This window comes from Sphaerodactylus townsendi, linkage group LG01 (assembly GCF_021028975.2).
Source record: "Sphaerodactylus townsendi isolate TG3544 linkage group LG01, MPM_Stown_v2.3, whole genome shotgun sequence".
NCBI classification, from domain to species: domain Eukaryota; kingdom Metazoa; phylum Chordata; class Lepidosauria; order Squamata; family Sphaerodactylidae; genus Sphaerodactylus; species Sphaerodactylus townsendi.
The window spans coordinates 7,045,346-7,064,970 of NC_059425.1; the positions used below are offsets into that span (position 1 = coordinate 7,045,346).

A 19,625-nucleotide genomic window follows, 5' to 3' on the forward strand; every position below is an offset into this window, starting at 1 on the left:
CGCCTGGTAGAGGGGATTGCTAAGAGTTCTGCAACCGGGTGTGTCTGCTGTGTGCTCACTGCGGTGGGGAGGGAGAAACTCCGATGAAGAGGACACGGTTTCACAACGAACAGGTTTGAATCTGCGTGCAAATTTCCAGTGGGGATTCAACCATAGTTGGAAGAGACCACCAGTCCAACCTCCTGCAGGAATAAACAATCAAAACACTCCCGACTGATGGCCATCCAACCTCGGCTGAAAAACCTCCAAAGAAGGAGACCCCACCACCCTCCGAGGCAGCGTATTCTATTGTCGAACAGCCCTGACAGTCAGAAAGTTCTTTCTAATGTTTGTGTGGAATCTCCTTTTTTTGTAGTTTGAATCCATTACTCCTTGCCTTAGTCTGCGTAGCAGCAGAAAACAAGTTTGCTCCATTGTTAACATGACATCCCTTCAAATATTTAAACGTGGCTATCATGTCACCCCTTGACCTTCTCTTCTCCAAACGAAGAATACCCAGCTACCCAAGTCTCTCCTTATAGGGCATGGGATCCAGACCTCTGACCATTTTGGTCGCCCTCCTCTGGACCCATTCCAGCTTGTCAATATCCTTCCTGAATTGTGGCACCCAGAACTGGACACAGGATTCCAGGTGAGGCCTGACCAATGCAGAATAGAGCAGTACTATTATGTCCCTTGATCTAGATCAGGGGTCTGCAACCTGCGGCTCTCCAGATGTTCACGGACTACCATTCCCATGCTGGCAGGGAATGGTAGTCCATGAACATCTGGAGAGCCGCAGGTTGCAGACCCCTGATCTAGACACTATCAGATCTCCTACAGCAGTGGTGGCGAACCTATGGAACGGGTGCCAGAGGTGGCACTCAGAGCCCTCTCTGTGGGCACACGCAAACAGAGTGCCCCCCCCCCCACATCTAGGCTGGCCTGGGCCGCTGGGTTCAATTATTAGCATTAAACCTAAAACCTAGTTTTGGGGAAGCAGTGTAGGTAACCCTATTAAGCGCTGTTAAATCCCACTGATTTTCATGCGAAGAACTAAAGCATGATCCTTTACCTGGGAGTAAGCTCGGTTGCTGGCAATGGGGCTTGCTTCTGAGAAAACCCTCCTAGGGTCGTGATTCACCCATTTGAAGAGTTGCACGGTTGCTTCAAAGCAAAGCCACCGACTACCGCCAAGCTTACTCCCGAGTAACGCACGCCTCGGAGCCAACCATTTTTCTAACTAAGACCTCAGTATTCAGGTTAAATTGCTGTGTTGGCACTTTGCGGTAAATAAGTGGGTTTTGGGTTGCAATTTGGGCACTCGGTCTCAAAAAGGTTCGCCATCACTGTCCTACAGCCAATCAGAAGCCCTTACTGGGCCATACACCTCTGGGGAACAGGCGAAGGATTTCCCAAACTAGGCTTGTTAGACAGAAACACACACGTTCATTTTATTACAAAATCTAGAGCAGTGTGGAAAGAGTTTCTAAGAACAATCACAGGTGGGCCAGGAGGTGAGGGGGTGTGAGATCCCCCAAAGATGCTTGATGCCCTGTCCTCACTGCTTCCTGATCCGGCTGTGTGATGCCATGTTGACGGTGGAGTTTCCCGACATCGGGCGCCAGCTCGGGGGCATCGGGGACCGGAGTTCATTGGGACAGAGAAGAGCTATTACATCGACAGAGGCCACTGCGGGGCAGACTCCTGCTTGGTATGGACTACAAAGTCTCGTTTGTACAAGCAAATGACACGTGGGTCCAACCACTTTCAAACTCCATCTTGGCCAGTTAGTGTGAGGAGCAAGTCTTTCGAGCTCAGAGTTGGATCTGGGCGGTGCGCTGCAGGCAAGCCATGCTTGGGCAATGCGCAGAGCCAAAGGCATCTCCGTTGCTGGCCTGACTCAAAGCCGAGGGTTCCCTGAACAGTCTTTGGTGGTTCAGCTGAGAAGCTTTCCCTTCCCCCTGCTGCAAAGCAGAGGAACGGGGTCTCCTGCTAAAGGTATCCCACGGTTCATCAGCCCCGTGTGCTGCTGACCCGCTCTGCCAATAGCCAGTAGGTCCTCATTTTGCCTTTGCCCTGTGGGTAGAAAGAGAGAACCAAATCATTAGAGAAGACCAGGCCCCAGCCACAATGTTCTTTTCATATTCTTTGAGAAAAGGATCCCAAATATCTGACATTGCATAAGCATAAGCATTTATTGTCATTGTGCACGCACAACGAAAATTTACAGCAGCATTCCTCGATGCACACAATTCCAGACTCATACCCCATCCTCACTTTCCCCTTCCTCCACCCATCCCTACACAGCCCCAAACACATCAACATGAAGCCGCAGAGTTCAGCATAGCCACAGCTCTAGAGTAGAAGCTGTCTCTAAGCCTCTTTGTCCTAATTTTTATAGACCTGTATCGTCTGCCGGATGGTAACAGTTCAAAAAGAGAGTGTGCTGGATGAGACGGGTCTCTCAGAATATTTTGGGCTTTCTTTAGGCTTCGGGAATTATAGAGTTCTTCCAAGGAGGGGAGAGGGCAGCCGATAATCCTCTGGGCAGTAGTGATCACCCTTTGGAGCGCCTTCCTATCTGCCACTTTGCAACTGGAGAACCATGCACAGATGCAGTAGGTTAAGACACTCTCTATAGCACAGCGGTAAAAGGACACCAGGAGTTTTCCATTCGGTTTCCTTATCAGTCTAAGATAGTACAGTCTTTGTTGGGCCTTCTTAACCACCGCGGCAGTCTGTACGCCCCAGGTCAAGTCCTCTTTAATCATAACGCCCAGAAATTTAAAACTAGCCACCCGCTACTTGACCTCCATTTATAGTCAAGGGCTGAATTTCTGAGCTATTCCTTCTATAGTCCACTATAAGCTCCTTTGGCCGTTTCAGCAAGGTCCAAATATTCCAGGATGGGCATATCCTGGTTTGTGAAAGTTTTCCGCATGGTTCCCAGTGCTAAAACTGGCCTGCCCCGCTGTTGCCCCGTGATATTTCCCTCAGCCCAGGATTTTCAAAAACCACCAAATTGGCGATTCTTTTCAAATATTCTGGGGTGACCCTGCTGCTGTGCGAACGCTACGGGAGCAGAACCGGTTTATTTTTCCCGCCTCGCCACTCTGGGTCGACCAATCAAGAGGCACTGAAATTTTTTTTTTGGGGGGGGAACCCAGATTTACAAAGTTTTGCACATGCAGGGATGTACTTGCAGTTTAAATACAAAAGACCCGGGCTCGTGCAAAAGAAACTGGAGTATTACCTCCCAGTCCTAACTCGGCTCCTGGAAAGAAACGAGCAGCCGTGTGGAGGGAGAAACCGGGACAAAATAGAATCATAGATTTGGAAAGACCCCAAAGGCCGTCCAGTCCAACCCCCTGCCATGCAGGAATACACAATCAAAGCCATCCAGCCTCTGCTTAAAAATCTCCAAAGAAGGAGACTTCTCCACACTCCGAGGTAGTGCATTCCACTGTCAAAAGGCCCTTACTGTCAGGAGGTTTTTCCTGATGTTTAGGTGGAATCTCTTTTCCTTCCCCTTGAACCCATGACTCCTGGTCCTAGTCTCTGGAGCAGCATAAAATAAGCTCTACACAAACATAGGATGACTATAGACAAAGGAAACAAAGGCCAGGATACTTCTATTCAGATGCTCCCACCTACTGACCTTGCTATCTTCATTGTTACTCCCATGCTATAGACTTCATTGTTACTCATACTGCTATTCAGATGCCCTCACCTATTGACCTGGCTGTCTTCTTTGTTACTCACAGACAATGTTTCTTCACCCACCCTGGACACTCCAAACAGGTATATATACTCCACTTGCTTTCCCAACATCAGATCCTCTGAAGATGCCAGCCACAGATGCAGGCGAAACGTCAGGAGAGAATGCTGCTAGAACACGGCCATACAGTCCGGAAACCGCACAGCACCCAAGCAGAAAACAAGCTTGCTCCCTCACCAACATGACATCCGTTGCGCTACATTTTGTACCACATTTTCCAGGATTCTTTGGCAAGCATTCTAGGAAAAGGGTGCAATACCAGCAGAACTGTGACAGGGGCGAGGGAACGAAACGTAAGCCGAGGCGGCTTTTATGCTGGCTGTTAAAAAAGCAGGGAATTATTTACAGCTGCTGTCTTCTTTTCCTATTAAAAAGCTGAATTTAAAGGGCCTGTTTTTGAAATTAATTGGGATAATCCTCTTTGGCGTGTTCTCCTTCCACCGTCCTCCCTGTCTACTTCAGTTCTACTGAGAGGTCTCTAAGGCTCCAACCGGCAGCCATAACCCAGAAGTGGGGGCTGTGTTTGCAGACAGATGAAGCAGAGTTTGGAATTAGATGTGTCATCCTCAAAACGAGGGGTCTCCAATGTGATACCCTGGCACCAGTGGTGTGATCCAAATTTTTTTGTAACAGGTTCCCATGGTGGTGGGATACAAATTGTGGTGTAGTGCCAATGGGGCTGGGTGGGGCACGACGGGGGCGTGGTAGGGCATTCCGGGGGCAGGGCATTCCTGGGCGGGGCTGTGGCAAGGACACAGCCCATGCGTCGGTCCTTGGGCGGGAAACGAATGCATGCAGGCGCAGGCTGCCACGCACGCCGGTGTACCTCCTGCTAGACTGCTTCAAGTTCTGTGCGCTGCTGCTGAGAGAAGGGTGTAACTAAGGCAAAAATCACGTGGCAAAATCACCAATTAGTAACCCCCTCTCGGCACACACAAATAATTAGTAACCTCCTCTCGGGAACCTGTGAGAACCTGCTGGATCCCACCTCTGCCTGGCACCCACGGACACCTTTTCTGGTACCTCTCAAGTGTTTTTAGGAAGTGGGCGAGGCCAAGCAGGTCTTTTGCCCAACAAGGCTTCTGATTGGCTCTGCAGGTTTTTTAGAATGCTGCTTTGGCAGCTGTTGCCACCAAGGATCTGCACTATGTTACTGGAGTTAAGCTGTGGCAGCCATTTTCTGGTGGGCTGTGCTTCCTGCAGCCGCCATTTTGTTGCTGCGCCCGTGCAGCAATTGTGCCCACCGGCTCAAAAAGGTTGGGGACCTCTGATCAGAACTGTGTTACCAACAACACACTTACAGAGATAATGGTATTATAACAAAGAAGAAGAAGAAGAGTTTGGATTTATATCCCTCCTTTTTCTCCTGTGAGGAGACTCAAAGGGGCTTACAATCTCCTTTTCCCTCCTCTCCCCACAACGAACGGGGATGAGAGAGCTCCAAAGAACTGTGACTGGCCCAAGGTCATCCAGCTGGCATGTGCTGGAGTGCACAAGCTAATCTGGTTCACCAGATAAGCCTCCACAGCTCAAGTGGCAGAGCAGGGAGTCAAACCTGGTTCTCCAGATGAGAGTGCACCTGCTTTTAACCAAGTAGATACAGTGTTGGGGCTTGGGAGGGGAAGTGTTAGGAGGCTTGTAAATCAAGGGCTGGGCCAGAAAGAGGAAGGAGGCACAGGTAGGTGGCTGAGAAGGCTGAGAAGGCAGAGAAGGCAGAGGCAGAGAAAGAGGGAAGGAAGCATAAATTGCAAGACACATTTTGAAGGTTAATTTGAAGGACTGAAGAAGCAGCGCATGCAAGCAAGGAACGAACTAGCAACACTCACGCACCTTCATCTCCACATCCCCACGGACCTCCAGTTCGAAGCAGCCAAATTCCTCCAGGATGGATTTGGTGGCTGCTGAGAGGTGGATCTTCAGGGCTGGAATGTCCAGAGGGACAATTAGCACGTCTGTTCGGTGGGTGGGGGCCCTTTGCAATTTTAGCCATCTCTTGGTCTTTCACAGAAGCACGTAAGAAAACTCCCTCCCTCCTCCACAGACAACTCTACGCCCCTGAAAATTTACTGCCCGTAAGTCTTGCCCGTCCCAATGGCCTAATTCAGGTTGATCACCACATGTTGGTCCACATGATGCATTTTCAGGAAGGAAATAAAATGTTTCCTCCTAGGAGTTCTGCAATGTTTTTAAGCCAAAATGCTTTATTTCCAGCCTGAAAACATTTTAAATGTGTGCTGGATTTTAGCTATTCTTTTTCTGAAAACATTTTTAAAATGTTTTCGCTTGCTGTGCAATCTCTTTAAGACATTTTCCATGCCTCTCTGCAGTCCCTGGGCTTCCTCCTTTATGGCATGTTCTGAGCTTGCTTTGGTCGATTCCCCACTGAGGATTAAATGCATGCTCGTCACACAAAATATCCAGGTTTCCAGCAGAACTCCCCACTACACCGGCGCCGAACGCGCATTCATCCCGTTTCTGGTGCTCCCCCTGCCTCAGCATGTGTTATTTTAGAACCTGGAAGAAAGTAGACCTTTTCAAAAAACGCGTGGGCAATCTGGAGCGGTGGGGAAGTTGGGTGTGTGTGTGTGTGAATCCAGATTCGTTTTTCCCGCCATGGTAGTGACCTGGAGCCTCCCATCCAATGAGAATGCTTTTTTTTTTAATTTCGCGGATCGGAGATCCACGTGGATACGAAGCAACGTGGGGCCAGTTTTGACTGATTGACTGAGTAGAAGGCCATACAAAGCAGTGCTACACGTCGTATTCACGTGGATCAAACTACATGGAGGCACATAAGAACATAAGAACAAGCCAGCTGGATCAGACCAGAGTCCATCTAGTCCAGCTCTCTGCTACTCACAGTGGCCCACCAGGTGCCATTGGGAGCTCACATGCAGGAGGTGAAAGCAAGGGCCTTCTGCGGCTGTTGCTCCCGAGCACCTGGTCTGCTAAGGCTTTTGCAATCTCAGATCAAGGAGGATCAAGATTGGTAGCCATAGATCGACTTCTCCTCCATAAATCTGTCCAAGCCCTTTTTAAAGCTATCCAAGTTAGTGGCCATCCCCACCTCCTGTGGCAGCATATTCCAAACACCAATCACACGTTGCGTGAAGAAGTGTTTCCTTTCATAAGTCCTAATTCTTCCCCCCAGCATTTTCAATGGATGCCCCCTGGTTCTAGTATTGTGAGAAAGAGAGAAAAATGTCTCTCTGTCAACATTTTCTACCCCATGCATAATTTGATAGACTTCAATCATATCCCCCCTCAGACGTCTCCTCTCCAAACTAAAGAGTCCCAAACGCTGCAGCCTCTCCTCATAGGGAAGGTGCTCCAGTCCCTCAATCATCCTCGTTGCCCTTCTCTGCACTTTTTCTATCTCTTCAATATCCTTTTTGAGATGTGGCAACCACATAAACAGGGCTTCGCTTTAATCGCCCGTTTCTTTGTTTCCGCATAGGGTCGTTTTGCGCATGCTCACAGAGGCATGGATCCGTCAGTTTGAAAATAAAAAAAAATTTCCCATCCCAACATAACGCAACAGCCAATCAGGATAGCCTCTGAACAGATCATGTGTTCAATCCGCCTCAGTGGGGAATCCTTCGTTGCTGCTGCGTTTCTGGGAACAAGGATCATTTGTGGGGCAGAAGCTGCAGTGGGGACACTGAAACCGTGCTCAAAAGGTCCTGGTTTTTCCCAAACTAGTTTGTATCTACATTCATTTTTTCAGTGGGGAATCGACCTTTGTCATCCCATCTGTTTATTTTTGTCAGTTCTTTTTTATTTTGGGGAGTGATGTCTTTGTTAGTTTTTATTATCATCATCATCATCATCATCATCATCAATAATTTATTTATTTATTAAATTTGATAAACCACCCACCCCCGAAGGGCTCTGTGCGGTGTACAGCAAAACCACAACTAAAACAATGTGCACAATAAATAAGTGATAAATAGTTAAAATACATAACTCAGAATAAGCAGTTACAAGGGCACAACCCATGAAGAATCGCACCATGGGGCTCTGAAGTTTCAAAGTATCGGATCCATGAAGGATTTTAAAAAATGCCCTGAACAATCATAAAACGGTGGCCAGGAATCATTTTGAGGGGTCGAGTGCGAACAAACATTAGATAACTTAACGTACACATGATTTTTTTCTTTTTAAATATATATGAGTTAGCCAGCTATAGCAAGGTAGAGAGAAAAACAAGAAAGATTTCAAGAATAAGAAGTCATATTTTAAAAATTATGTTATTAAGGACGACTATAATGCTATTTTGTATTGGAGACATGATCTTTTGCACCTACAAAAATGATTACTTTGTTTTATAAACATTGTTAATTCTTTTGCTTAGAGCCCTTATTTTATTTTATCTTATATTGTATTTAATTTATTGAGAGGGCTTTTGCTTATTTATGTTATATTGAAATGTTGTACACCGCCCAGAGCCCTCCGGGGGTGGGCGGTATAAAAGTCAAACAAACAAACAAACAAACAACAACAACAACAATAAACTCAATAAAGAACATTATGGGGGAAAAAACCCGGAACGATCATAAAATGGTGGCCAGGAATCATTTCGAGGGGTCGAGTGCGAACAAACGGGGGTGGGATTGAAAACGTTTTGCAAACGTTTTACAAATATATTTCAGGGACTGGTGCGGAAAGGCCACTGTGTCTCCATCACCCCGGTTCCCCAAACATTGCCCCTCACCTTCTCCGTTGGACTCCATGCGGGAGGCTGTGTTCACAGTGTCCCCAAAGAGGCAGTAGCGGGGCATCTTTAGGCCCACAACACCCGCACAGACTGGACCTGGTGGGGAGAACATAATAGGACAGGGAGCAGGAAAGAAGGAACAGTCAGGAAAAGGGGCCAACCATTTCTCAGCTCCTACTTCTACTCTCCGCTACCAAGGTGAGGCCCTCTTTACACCCAAAATCACATAAGGTGCATTTGGAGAGAAATTGGAGAGGAAGAAGATGAGAAGAGGAGTAGTAGTTTGGATTTATACTCCACCTTTCTCTCCTGTAAGGAGACTCAAGATGGCTTACAAGCTCCTTTCCCTTCCTCTCCCCACAACAGACACCTGGTGAGGCAGGTGGGGCTGAGAGAGTCCCGAAGAACTGTGACTAGCCCAAAGTCACCCGGCAGAAATGTAGGAGTGCGGAAACACATCTGGTTCACCAGATAAGCCTCTATTACTCACGTGGAGGAGTGGGGAATCAAACTCGGTTCTCAAGAATAAAATCCAGATTAGAGTGCACCTGCTCTTAACCACTACGTCACACTGGCTCACCACGCAAGCCCGACTTTGCAACTCTACCCATTCTTCACACAGCCTCCCCAGTCCCTCACCGCTGTGGATCCCAATCCGCAGCTTCAGCTGTTGTTCGGGCCGATGGCGGATCTTGAAATTGCGGACGGCTTCAAGCAGCGCCAGCGACATGCGTGATACTTCTCGGGCGTGCAGTCTGCCGTTGCGCACCGGCAGGCCTGAAACCACCATGTAGGCATCACCGATGGTCTCCACCTGGAAAGGGGGGGGAGGTGGAGAGGAACGTGCAAGGGAGGGATGTAATTAAGCATAACACACAAGACGAGTTATATCCACAGGGGAAGAGGACGGGGTCCATGACCAAGCCCCTTTAAAAGCTAAATCACCTCCCTTGTCATCGCCTCCAATAGCCCATTGCCAAGAGACAAGTTCAAGTTCCACTGTCGCTCCTCCCCTAAGCCAGCCAGGTTCAGAACCCTCACCTTGTAAACGTCAAAATTATCAATGATGGCGTCGAAACAGGTATACAGATCATTCAGCAGCGTCACCACCTGGGGAGAAAAGGAAGAACCGTATTTACTGACCAGGGAGAGGGAATTCCGAATCTTAGATTCTGCAATGAGAAAACCTAAATTCTTTTTTTAGAAGCAAGCCTTTATTGGCATAGACAACAGTACTAAAAACGGATTAAAAAACATATACAATACAGGTCGAAGGAAATCTACTGGCGTTTAGTAACTTCCAGGAGAAAGTCTGCCGCTATCATACAGAGAGAAGGATCAGGATTGTCCAACAAGTAGTGTAATCTAATTAAATCGGGGAGATGGGGTAAATGTAAAGGAGTAAGATTCACATACTTGGATCTGATTTCCTTGAATCTGAGACAGTGTAGTAATTGGTGGGCCAGAGATTCAACTGAGCCATCGTTACACGGGCACAATCTTTTAGCCTTTTCTTGCTTATTAAATCTGCCATGTAACAAGGCAGAAGGCATAACATTAAACCTGGCGAGCATTATGGCTCTCCTTTGAACAGGGTTTATTAAGCATTACAGGTAGTGTGCCAAGTGGCCCCATTCAAATGGGAGAGAAAAATACAGGAGGGAGTACGTTTTCTTGGCTGCGGTGATTAGGGTAGAGAACTCTCTATCCAATAGTTGACCTAAATTCTGCAACTTGAATTCATCAACTCATATTTTGTGCAACTGATTCTGAATCCCCCACCCCTCCTTCTGCAAGTCATCTTGAGAGCCAGCGTGGTGTAGCAGTTAAGAATGGTGGACTCTAATCTGGAGAACCAGGTTTGATTCCCCGCTTCTCACCTGAGTGGCAGAGGCTTATCTGGTGAACCAGATGTGTTTCCACACTCCTACATTCCCGCTGGGTGACCTTGGGCTAGTCACAGTTCTCTCTGAACTCTCTCAGCCCCACCTACCTCACATGGTGTCTGTTGTGGGGAGAGGAAGGGAAAAGGAGCTTGCGAGCCACCTTGAGTCTCCTTACGGGAGAGAAAGGTAGGGTATAAATCCAAACTCCTCCTCCTCCTTATTCCCCCTGTATACTTTGGAGGATTGCCTTAGGTTGGAAGCAACATGACAGCATTTAACACACTCTCAGACCCTGAAGAAGAAGAAGAAGAAGAAGAAGAAGAAGAAGAAGAAGAAGAAGAAGAAGAAGAAGAAGAAGAAGAAGAAGAAGAAGAAGAAGAAGACGAAGAAGAAGAAGAAGAAGAAGAAGAAGAAGAAGAAGAAGAAGAAGAAGAAGAAGAAGAAGAAGAAGAAGAAGAAGAAGAAGAAGAGGAGGAGGAGGAGTTTGGATTTATCTTAACCACTATACCACGCTGGCTCTCACGGAGGAAAGGCAGAATAAAAATGTGCCGCATGGTTGCGGGGAACGCCCTTTTGACCACCGGTAATCCTCTGGAGCAGATTGGCACAGAGGTAGAGCATTTGCTTTGCATGCCAAGAATATCAGCTTGCCAAAACTGGGAAATAACTTTCTTGCTCGAGACCTTGGAAAGCCACTGCTCGCCAGAGCGCTGGTGGACAAATGTTCTAACATGGTCTAAGGCAGTTTTTCATGCCGCTCAGTCTTCCTGAGTCATTCTTTGGGTACGTCCTCATCACACTGTCAAACAATCAGGGCTAAAAGCTTACTGTTTTCTCTTTTAAAATTTTTTAAAGACTACGATTCGTTAAGAAGCCAAATTCTGAAGTTTTTTGGTGTGGAACGACGACGCGCACGCTGCCCTTTCCAAAGGACTGGCGGCTGATGACTAATTATTGTAATTTGCTGTACTTTAAACAGGTAACCGCCGCCTCTGCAGGAAAACTCAACGTTTAAAATCCAGGGAGGCAGATGTGAGCGGCAAACCCTTTTTCTAACCATCTGCTGCTACAGAAGACCGTTTGCAAAATCTTGCTTTCCAGTTTCCACGTTACCGACGAAAGGACCTTTTCCTGTCAAGAGTCAGATACATCTGGCTCTCCATGTTTCTATCCAAGAATTTCTCGCGGCTTGTCATCTGTTGCTGCACTCCTTCCACCAGGGAGTTTGGGGCCGCTTACACAGAACACCATGCCCCATTTTATCCCCACAGCAACCCCTAACCCAGTGATGGGGAACCTTTTCGAGACCGAGTGCCCCAACTGCAACCCAAAACCCACTTATTTATCGCAAAGGGCCAACGCGGCCATTTAACCTGAATGCTGGGGTTTTTGTTTAGAAAAAACGGTTGGCTCCAAGGCGTGAATTACTGGGGAGTAAGCTTGGTGGTGGTCAGTGGCTTTGCTTTGAAGCAACCGTGCAACTCTTCCAACGGATAAATCACAATCATAGGAGGGTTTACTCAGAAACAAGCCCCATTGCCAGCAACAGAGCTTACTCCCAGGTAAAGGATCACGCTTTAGTTCTTTGCATGAAAATCAGTGGGGTTTAACAGTGCTTAACAGGGTTACCTACACTGCTTCCCCAAAACTAGGTCTTAGGTTTAATGCTAATAATCAAGCCCAGTGGCCCAGGCCAGCCTAGATGTGTGGGGACGGGGGGACTCTGTGCGTGCCCACAGAGAGGGCTCTGAGTGCCACCTCTGGCACCCGTGCCATAGGTTCGCCACCACTGCCCTAACCGGTCTGGGACCAGCATACCTAAGGGGCCGCTTGTCTCAATATGTCCCCTAGGGAGTGTTACAATCTGATAGTAACAACCTGCTCGTTTACAGCCAGTGGTTAAGAGCAGGTGGATTCTAATCTGGAGAACCTGGCTTGATTCCTCACTCCTCCACCTGAGTGGCAGAGGCTTATCTGGTGAACCAGATGTGTTTCCACACTCCTACATTGCTGCTGGGTGACCTTGGGCCAGTCACAGTTCTCTCAGAACTCTCTCAGTCCCACCTGCCTCACAAGGTGTCTGTTGTGGGGGGGGAAGGGAAAGGAGCTTGTAGGCCACCTTGAGTCTCCTTACAGGAGGGAAAGGTGGGGTATAAAGCCAAACTCCACCTCCTCCCTGTATACTTTGGAGGGTCACAGGTTGGAAGCAATATGACAGCATTTAACACATTCACAGACCCAGAAGAAGGGGAGGAGGAGTAGTTCGGATTTATCTCAACCACTATACCACGCTGGCTCTCATGGAGTCTCCTTACAGGAGAGAAAGGTGGGGTATAAATCCAAACTCCTCCTCTTCTTGCAGTCTCTGACCCAAAAAGCATCTGGCTGTCCTCAACTAGAGTCAATGTTTTTTCAGTCCTGGCTCCAGCCTCGTAAAAACTCTGTCAAATGAGACGAGGGCCCAGCAGGACGTGATCTCACTTCCGCAGGACCAGCAAGACTTTTTCCTACAGGCCTACACAGTGGTGGGATCCAAAAATTTTAATAACAGGTTCCCATGGTGGTGGGATTCAAGCTGTGGCGTAGCGTCAATGGGGCTGGGCGGGGCATGACGGGGGCGTGGCTGGGCATTCCTTGGGCGGGCATTGCTGGGCGGGGCTGTGGCAAGGATGCAGCCGCTGCACCGGTCCTTGGGCGGGAAACGAATGCACGCAGGCGCAGGCTGCCACGCACGCCGGTGGACCTCCTGCTGGACTGCTTCAAATTCTGCGCACTACTGCTGAGAGGAGGGGCGTAACTAAGCCAAAAATCACGTGGCAAAATCACCGATTAGTAACCCCCTCTCGGCAAACACAAATAATTAGTAACCTACTCTCGGGAACCTGTGAGAACCTGCTGGATCCCACCTCTGGGCCTACAGCTGAGGGCAGCAACTGGTATGTTTCCATCTTAGCTGGCTTCCCTTTCTTTCCCTTCCCTTATGTACTTATGCTGAATTTGTTTCAGGATATAGGGTTGAGAACTGTCTTCCATCGTCAGTTGGACCAAGGGCCATCTTTCACAGGCCTCTTAAGTTTTAGTGTATTATTGTTTATTATAGTTTTATGTATTATAATTTTGTTGTTTTATACTGTTGTGAGCTGCTCTGAGCCCGCTGACATGTGGGGGCAAGGGAGATATAAATCAAATAAACCAATGAGGTGTGCGAGGCTTAGGCCCCTTCTGCGCATGCAGAATAATGCACTTTCAGTCCACTTCCAATGCACTTTCCAGCTGGATTTGACTGAGCGGAACAGCAAAACCCACTTGCAAACCATTGTGAAAGTGGATTGAAAGTGCATTATTCTGCACGTGTGGAAGGGGCGCTAGTGCTTGTGACGGGTCCAAGATCAGCCAGCAAGCTTCACGGTGCGGGGTAGGAGGGGTTGGGGCCAGGTCTCCTGGAACTTAGCTGGTCACTCTAACCCCGTGGTGGCGCACCTGTGGCACTCCAGATGTTCATGGACTACAATTCCCATCAGCCCTTGCCAGCATGGCAAATTGTAGTCCATGAACATCTGGTGTGCCATAGGTTCGCCACCACTGCTCTAACCATTATCCCACATGACATCGACTTGATGATTTTGCATTCCACGACTGTTTCATGAAAGGATACGGTTAGCTATGTTATTAGTTATCCTAATGTTATTAGCTGTTATTAGTCTGTGGTGGGGAGAAGAAGGGAAAGGAGTTTGCAAGTCACCTTGAGCTTCCTTACAGCAGCAGCAGCAGCAGCAGAAGCACAAGAACAAAAAGTGGAGCAGCAGCAGCAGCAGCAGCAGCACAAGAACAAAAAGTGGAGGAGCAGCAGCAGCAGCAGCAGCACAAGAACAAAAAGTGGAGGAGCAGCAGCAGCAGCAGCAGCAGAACAAGAAGTAGAGGAGGAGGAGGAGCAGTTTGAATTTATACCTTTCTCTCCTGTCAGGAGACTCAAGATGGCTTACAAGCTCCTTTCCCTTCCTCTCCCCACAACAGACACCTTGAGGCTGAGGTAGGTGGGGCTGAGAGAGTCCTGAGAGAACTGTGACTGGCCCAAGGTCACCCAGCAGGAACGTAGGAGTGCGGAAACACATCTGGGTCACCAGAGAAGCCTCTGCCGCTCGGGTGGAGGAGTGGGGAATCAAACCCGGTTCTCCAGATTAGTATTCGCCTGCTCTTAACCACTATACCAGGCAGGTATATATCCAAACTCTTCCTCAAGCAGCAGTGGCGTAGGAGGTTAAGAGCTCGTGTATCTAATCTGGAGGAACCGGGTTTGATTCCCTGCTCTGCCGCCTGAGCTGTGGAGGCTTATCTGGGGAATTCAGATTAGCCTGTGCACTCCCACACACGCCAGCTGGGTGACCTTGGGCTAGTCACAGCTTCTCGGAGCTCTCTCAGCCCCACCTACCTCACAGGGTGTTTGTTGTGAGGGGGGAAGGGCAAGGAGATTGTCAGCCCCTTTGAGTCTCCTACAGGAGAGAAAGGGGGGATATAAATCCAAACTCCTCCTCCTCCTCCTCCTCCTCCTTCTTCTTCTTCCCTGGATGTCCCAGTGGGCCAGTGGGATGGAAATCTAACCACATAACGCAGGGGTCCCCAAACTACGGCCCGGGGGCCAAATCAGGCCCCCGGAAGACATTTATCCGGCCCGCTGGGCAGAAGCGGATCTCCCCCTTCTCTATCTCCTTTTCCCCAGGTTTACAAACAGCATTAAGCGCGGGCGACTCACTGCTCATTCCAAGCGGCCGGAGGGGACCGTACCAATGCGGCAAAGGGGGGAGAGAGAAAGGTGGCGGAGCTTCAGGGCCGGATTGGAAGGGGACCGCGGGGGTGGGGGGCTCGGTCAGGGGCGGGTCGAGGGCAGATGGATGGCGCCCCCCCCCCACGCGGGCGGCACTTGGTCTGGCCCCCGGCTGGGCTCTGGCCATGCGTGAACTGGCCCCCTGTTAAAAAAGTTTGGGGACCCCTGACATAACGGAACTATAGGAGATGACCAGTTGGCATCCTTTGCTCTCTCTCTTACACCTGAGCACACTGATATACACACATAATTGTCTTCATCTGTTACCCATTCTGATCCTTTGCTGTTGGCCAAGTTACCCAAACAATTCCCCATTCTCTGTCCCTGTTACTTGAATGACACATTCTTTATTTTACTGCTGCCTCCCCATCCCGTTGCTCCAGATACTTTCTCCAACACCCAAGAAACCTTTGTCAGCTGTTGTCCCGGTTACCTGAATAGTCGCAGCAGGTAACCTAGGTTACCTGCATGAGATTACCTGATTAACGCCACTTCTGTCAACCTTGGTAACCCCTATGACCATATCCCTGTTGATTTATATTCTAATACTTGGTCAAGGATAAAACGGCAGGTCCAACATCACAGAAAAAAAACAAATGAAGCGATAATGTGGCAGTGCAGACTGCTGGGGGATGGGGGAATCAGTTGATTGATTTCCCAGTGAAAAATAGCCTTGCTCATAGAAATCAAGCCCATCAGGGAGAAAGCTAATCTATGCCCACCCTTTTCCTTGACATTCTATTTTTTCACGCACAGGGTTTAGTTTCATTTACATGGAGTATTCAGGTAAGAACATAAGAACTAGCCTGCTGGATCAGACCAGAGTCCATCTAGTCCAGCACTCTGCTACTCGCAGTGGCCCACCTGGTGCCTTTGGGAGCTCACATGCAGGATGTGAAAGCAATGGCCTTCTGCTGCTGCTGCACCTAAGCACCTGGTCTGCTAAGGCATTTGCAATCTCAGATCAAGGAGGATCAAGATTGGTAGCCATAGATCGACTTCTCCTCCATAAATCTGTCCAAGCCCTTTTTAAAGCTATCCAGGTTAGTGGCCATCACCACCTCCTGTGGCAGCATATTCCAAACACCAATCACACGTTGCGTGAAGAAGTGTTTCCTTTTATTACTCCTATTTCTTCCCCCCAGCATTTTCAATGGATGCCCCCTGGTTCTAGTATTGTGAGAAAGAGAGAAAAAATTCTCTCTGTCAACATTTTCTACCCCATGCATAATTGTATAGACTTCAATCATATCCCCCCTCAGACGTCTCCTCTCCAAACTAAAGAGTCCCAAATGCTGCAGCCTCTCCTCATAAGGAAGGTGCTCCAATCCTTCAATCATCCTCGTTGCCCTTCTCTGCAACTGGAGTATTCCGGTATGTCGGGGTCTGCAACCTGCGGCTCTCCAGATGTTCATGGACTACAATTCCCATCAGCCCCTGATCCATGCTGGCAGGGGCTGATGGGAATTGTAGTCCTTGAACATCTGGAGAGTCACAGGTTGCAGACCTCTGAGGTATGTGATTCTGTCACCTGGGTTCCGGAACAGCATATTATGAAAATAATTTCACCATCTTCAACTGCGGTGTTCGTTAAGTGAAAAGGACATTGGTAGCGGGTTGGTGGGGGCGGTACCCTTGTGCTGTGGCACTAAAGGAGTTTCAAACAGATTAATTTCAAAATTATGCCCTCCCTCCCAACCGGAAGAACTGGCTGGCCACTGTGTGAGACAGAATGCTGGACTAGATCAACCCCGGTCTGATCCAGCAGGGCTCTTCTGATGTTCTTATGAAGGCCTGGCCTCTATGCCCTGTTGTTGGACCTCCAGAGGAACTGGTTAGCCACTGTGTGAGACAGGATGCAGGACTAGATGGACTACTGGTCTGATCCAGCTCCCCACATCCGACCTCCCTCACGCTGACTTGGCTCCTGGGTTGGCACGGGGGAGGAGAGGTGTGCCATGTGGGGGGGGGGGGAATTTGCTCCCCCCCGCGCCAACTAGGCTTATCTGAGTTGGCACGGGGGAGGAAGAGATGGCACCTGTGGGGGAGAGGAGGCTTAAAGAGCAGCGTAGTGGGGCTGTCACAGGGTGCCCCTAAGCCCGGCCCTGCCAGGCCTGGTGGAGGCCGTAGCTGTGCACCCCTCAGCCCTGCCCTGCCAGGCTGCCCGGGACCCCCACCAGCTCAGGTAAGTGAGGCGCGGGGGGGGGGCATAGCTACCATGGGGCACGGGGGCACAAGGGTTGCCATTTTGCCCAGGGCGCCATCCCCCCCCCCCACTACACCTCTGGCTTGAGGCCCCCAAATCCCTGGCAGGATGCCGCTAACTGGTGGCTTATCACCACCCCACCGCAGGGACAATTTCAGCCGCATCGTCCCCTCAGCCCCCCACCATTACCTGCATGGGCGTACTTTCTGCCGACAGCGCCGTGAACCCCACAATGTCGCTGAAGTAGATGGTGACGCTGTCAAAGGCCTCGGCCTGCACCGTCTCTCCTCGTTTCAGCTGTTCGGCCACTGAGCTGTTTGGGAAGATGAGAGTGTCACAGTTTGGCAGACACACTTGGAATGTATGGAAGTCTACCTGGCAACTGCCTTTGAAATCTGTTTCCCGCTTGGGGCAATTCTGCCTGCTGCCCCAAAGAGTCATTCACCTGTCATGGCTCTTTGTGGTCAATGGACCTAGAGCAGCGATTCCCAACCAGGGTTCCGTGGTGCCCTGGGGTGCCGTGAGCATGTCCCAGGGGTACTGCAGCAACGCTACCAGCCCCCCTCACTTTTGTGGTGTCTCCTGCTGGCACCAGCAAGGGCATGGAGCTGGCCCATGGGGCAGGGCTTGCCGCAAGGTCAGCAGCCACTCCCCCCTCCCAGTGCTTCCTTTCACCCTGGGAGGGGAAGGTGTGGGGGTGGCAAGCAGGGGCACTGGGAGGGAAAGGTGGGGGGATGGCAGGGGTACCGTGAGGTATGGAGAGTGAGGTCAAGGGTACCGTGACGTTGAAAAGGTTGGGAAACACTGACCTAGAGGTTCATTTAAAATGTTTCATTAGCCACCCTTCTACCTTATGGAAGTCAAGGAGGCTCACAATGGAAATAAAACAATAATTATTAACAATCTGATACAGGCAAGAGAGGAACGGAGGAGGTTTGACATTGCCTGCTTGTGTATAGCAACCATGGTCTTCCTTGGTGGTCTCCCGTTCAAGTACTAACCATGGCTGACCTTGCTTAGGTTCCAAAATCAGATGAGATTAAATTAGTCTGGTTCATCCAGGCCAAGGCAAGAGAGGAATATAGGCGCTTTGCCACTGCCTGCTTCTGCAACCCTGGACTTCCTTGTGGGTCTCCCAACCACGTCCTAACCAGGGCCAACCCTGGTTAGCTTCCAAGATCCAGCAAAGTTATTTGTACCAGATGGAAGGGGGAAAATATATTATTATTATTATTATTATTATTATTATTATTATTATTATTATTATTATTATTATTATTATTATTATTATTATTATTATTATTATTATTATTATTATTATTATGTTGTTGTTGTTGTTGTTGTTGTTGTTGTTGTTGTTGTTGTTGTTGTTGTTGTTTATATACTGCCCTCCCCCGGGGGGCTCAGGGCGGTGAATATACCCCCCAAAGACCACCATTTGAAATCTTAGGGCTACCAATAAATAAAAAACTAAAATCAGAAAACAAAACTGTCTTCAACTGCTTCCTGGCGGTTGAAAGCAGGCACACTTCCCGGAAGAGGTTGATCCATAATCCTGGGGCTACCACCAAAAAGGCCTTCTCTTGTGTCCCCACCAAGTGAGAATCTTTGATTGATGGAACAATCAGGAGGGCTTCTCCCTGCAATTCTAATTCCCGGGAAGGGACATACGGGACAAGATGGTCCTTCAGACACCCTGGCCCCAAGCCATGTAGGGTCTTAAAGGACAAAATTGGGCTTGGGAGCAGATCGGAAACCACTGAAATTGTTCTAGTTGGGAGGCAGACTCACTGGGGCAGGATCTGGTACAGCAGGGCCTCGGCCTTGCGCTTCTCCTCCAGGTAGGCCTGGGTTCGTTCCTCCACCAACTCCTCCAGGTTGTTGGCGTACTGCTCCATGCGCGATAACAACGTATCCAAGAGGTTGCTGCTGCTCTCTCTGTGAAAGAGACATTCAAAGGGTGAACAGATCAGGCATAGGAGCCAGGATGGGGGTATGCGTGTTGACGGCTTAGTCCAGTGATGGCGAACCTTTTCGAGACTGAGTGCCCAAACTACAACCCAAAACCCACCTATTTATCGCGAAGTGCCAACATGGCAATTTAACCTGAATACTGAGGTTTTAGTAAAGAAAAAATGGTTGACTCTAAGGTGCACGTTACTCGGGAGTAGGCTTGGTGGTAGTCGGTGGCAACTGTGCAACGCTTCAAACGGGTGAATCACGACCCTAGGAGG

General features: G+C 49.1%; 1 protein-coding gene across 1 annotated transcript in view; it reads right to left on the reverse strand.

The window, feature by feature from the left end:
- Positions 1–1,408: 1,408 nt before the first annotated feature.
- NPR1 (natriuretic peptide receptor 1) overlaps positions 1,409–19,625 on the reverse strand; it is a 46,046-nt gene continuing 27,829 nt past the window's right edge. The window contains exons 10-16 of the mRNA XM_048509845.1: positions 19,183–19,329; positions 17,581–17,704; positions 9,519–9,587; positions 9,117–9,291; positions 8,475–8,573; positions 5,591–5,682; positions 1,409–2,058 (exon numbers count right to left, since the gene is read on the reverse strand). Coding sequence (XP_048365802.1) covers positions 1,996–2,058; positions 5,591–5,682; positions 8,475–8,573; positions 9,117–9,291; positions 9,519–9,587; positions 17,581–17,704; positions 19,183–19,329 — 769 coding nt within the window. The 3' untranslated portion in view covers positions 1,409–1,995. The remainder of the gene's footprint in view (positions 2,059–5,590; positions 5,683–8,474; positions 8,574–9,116; positions 9,292–9,518; positions 9,588–17,580; positions 17,705–19,182; positions 19,330–19,625) is intronic.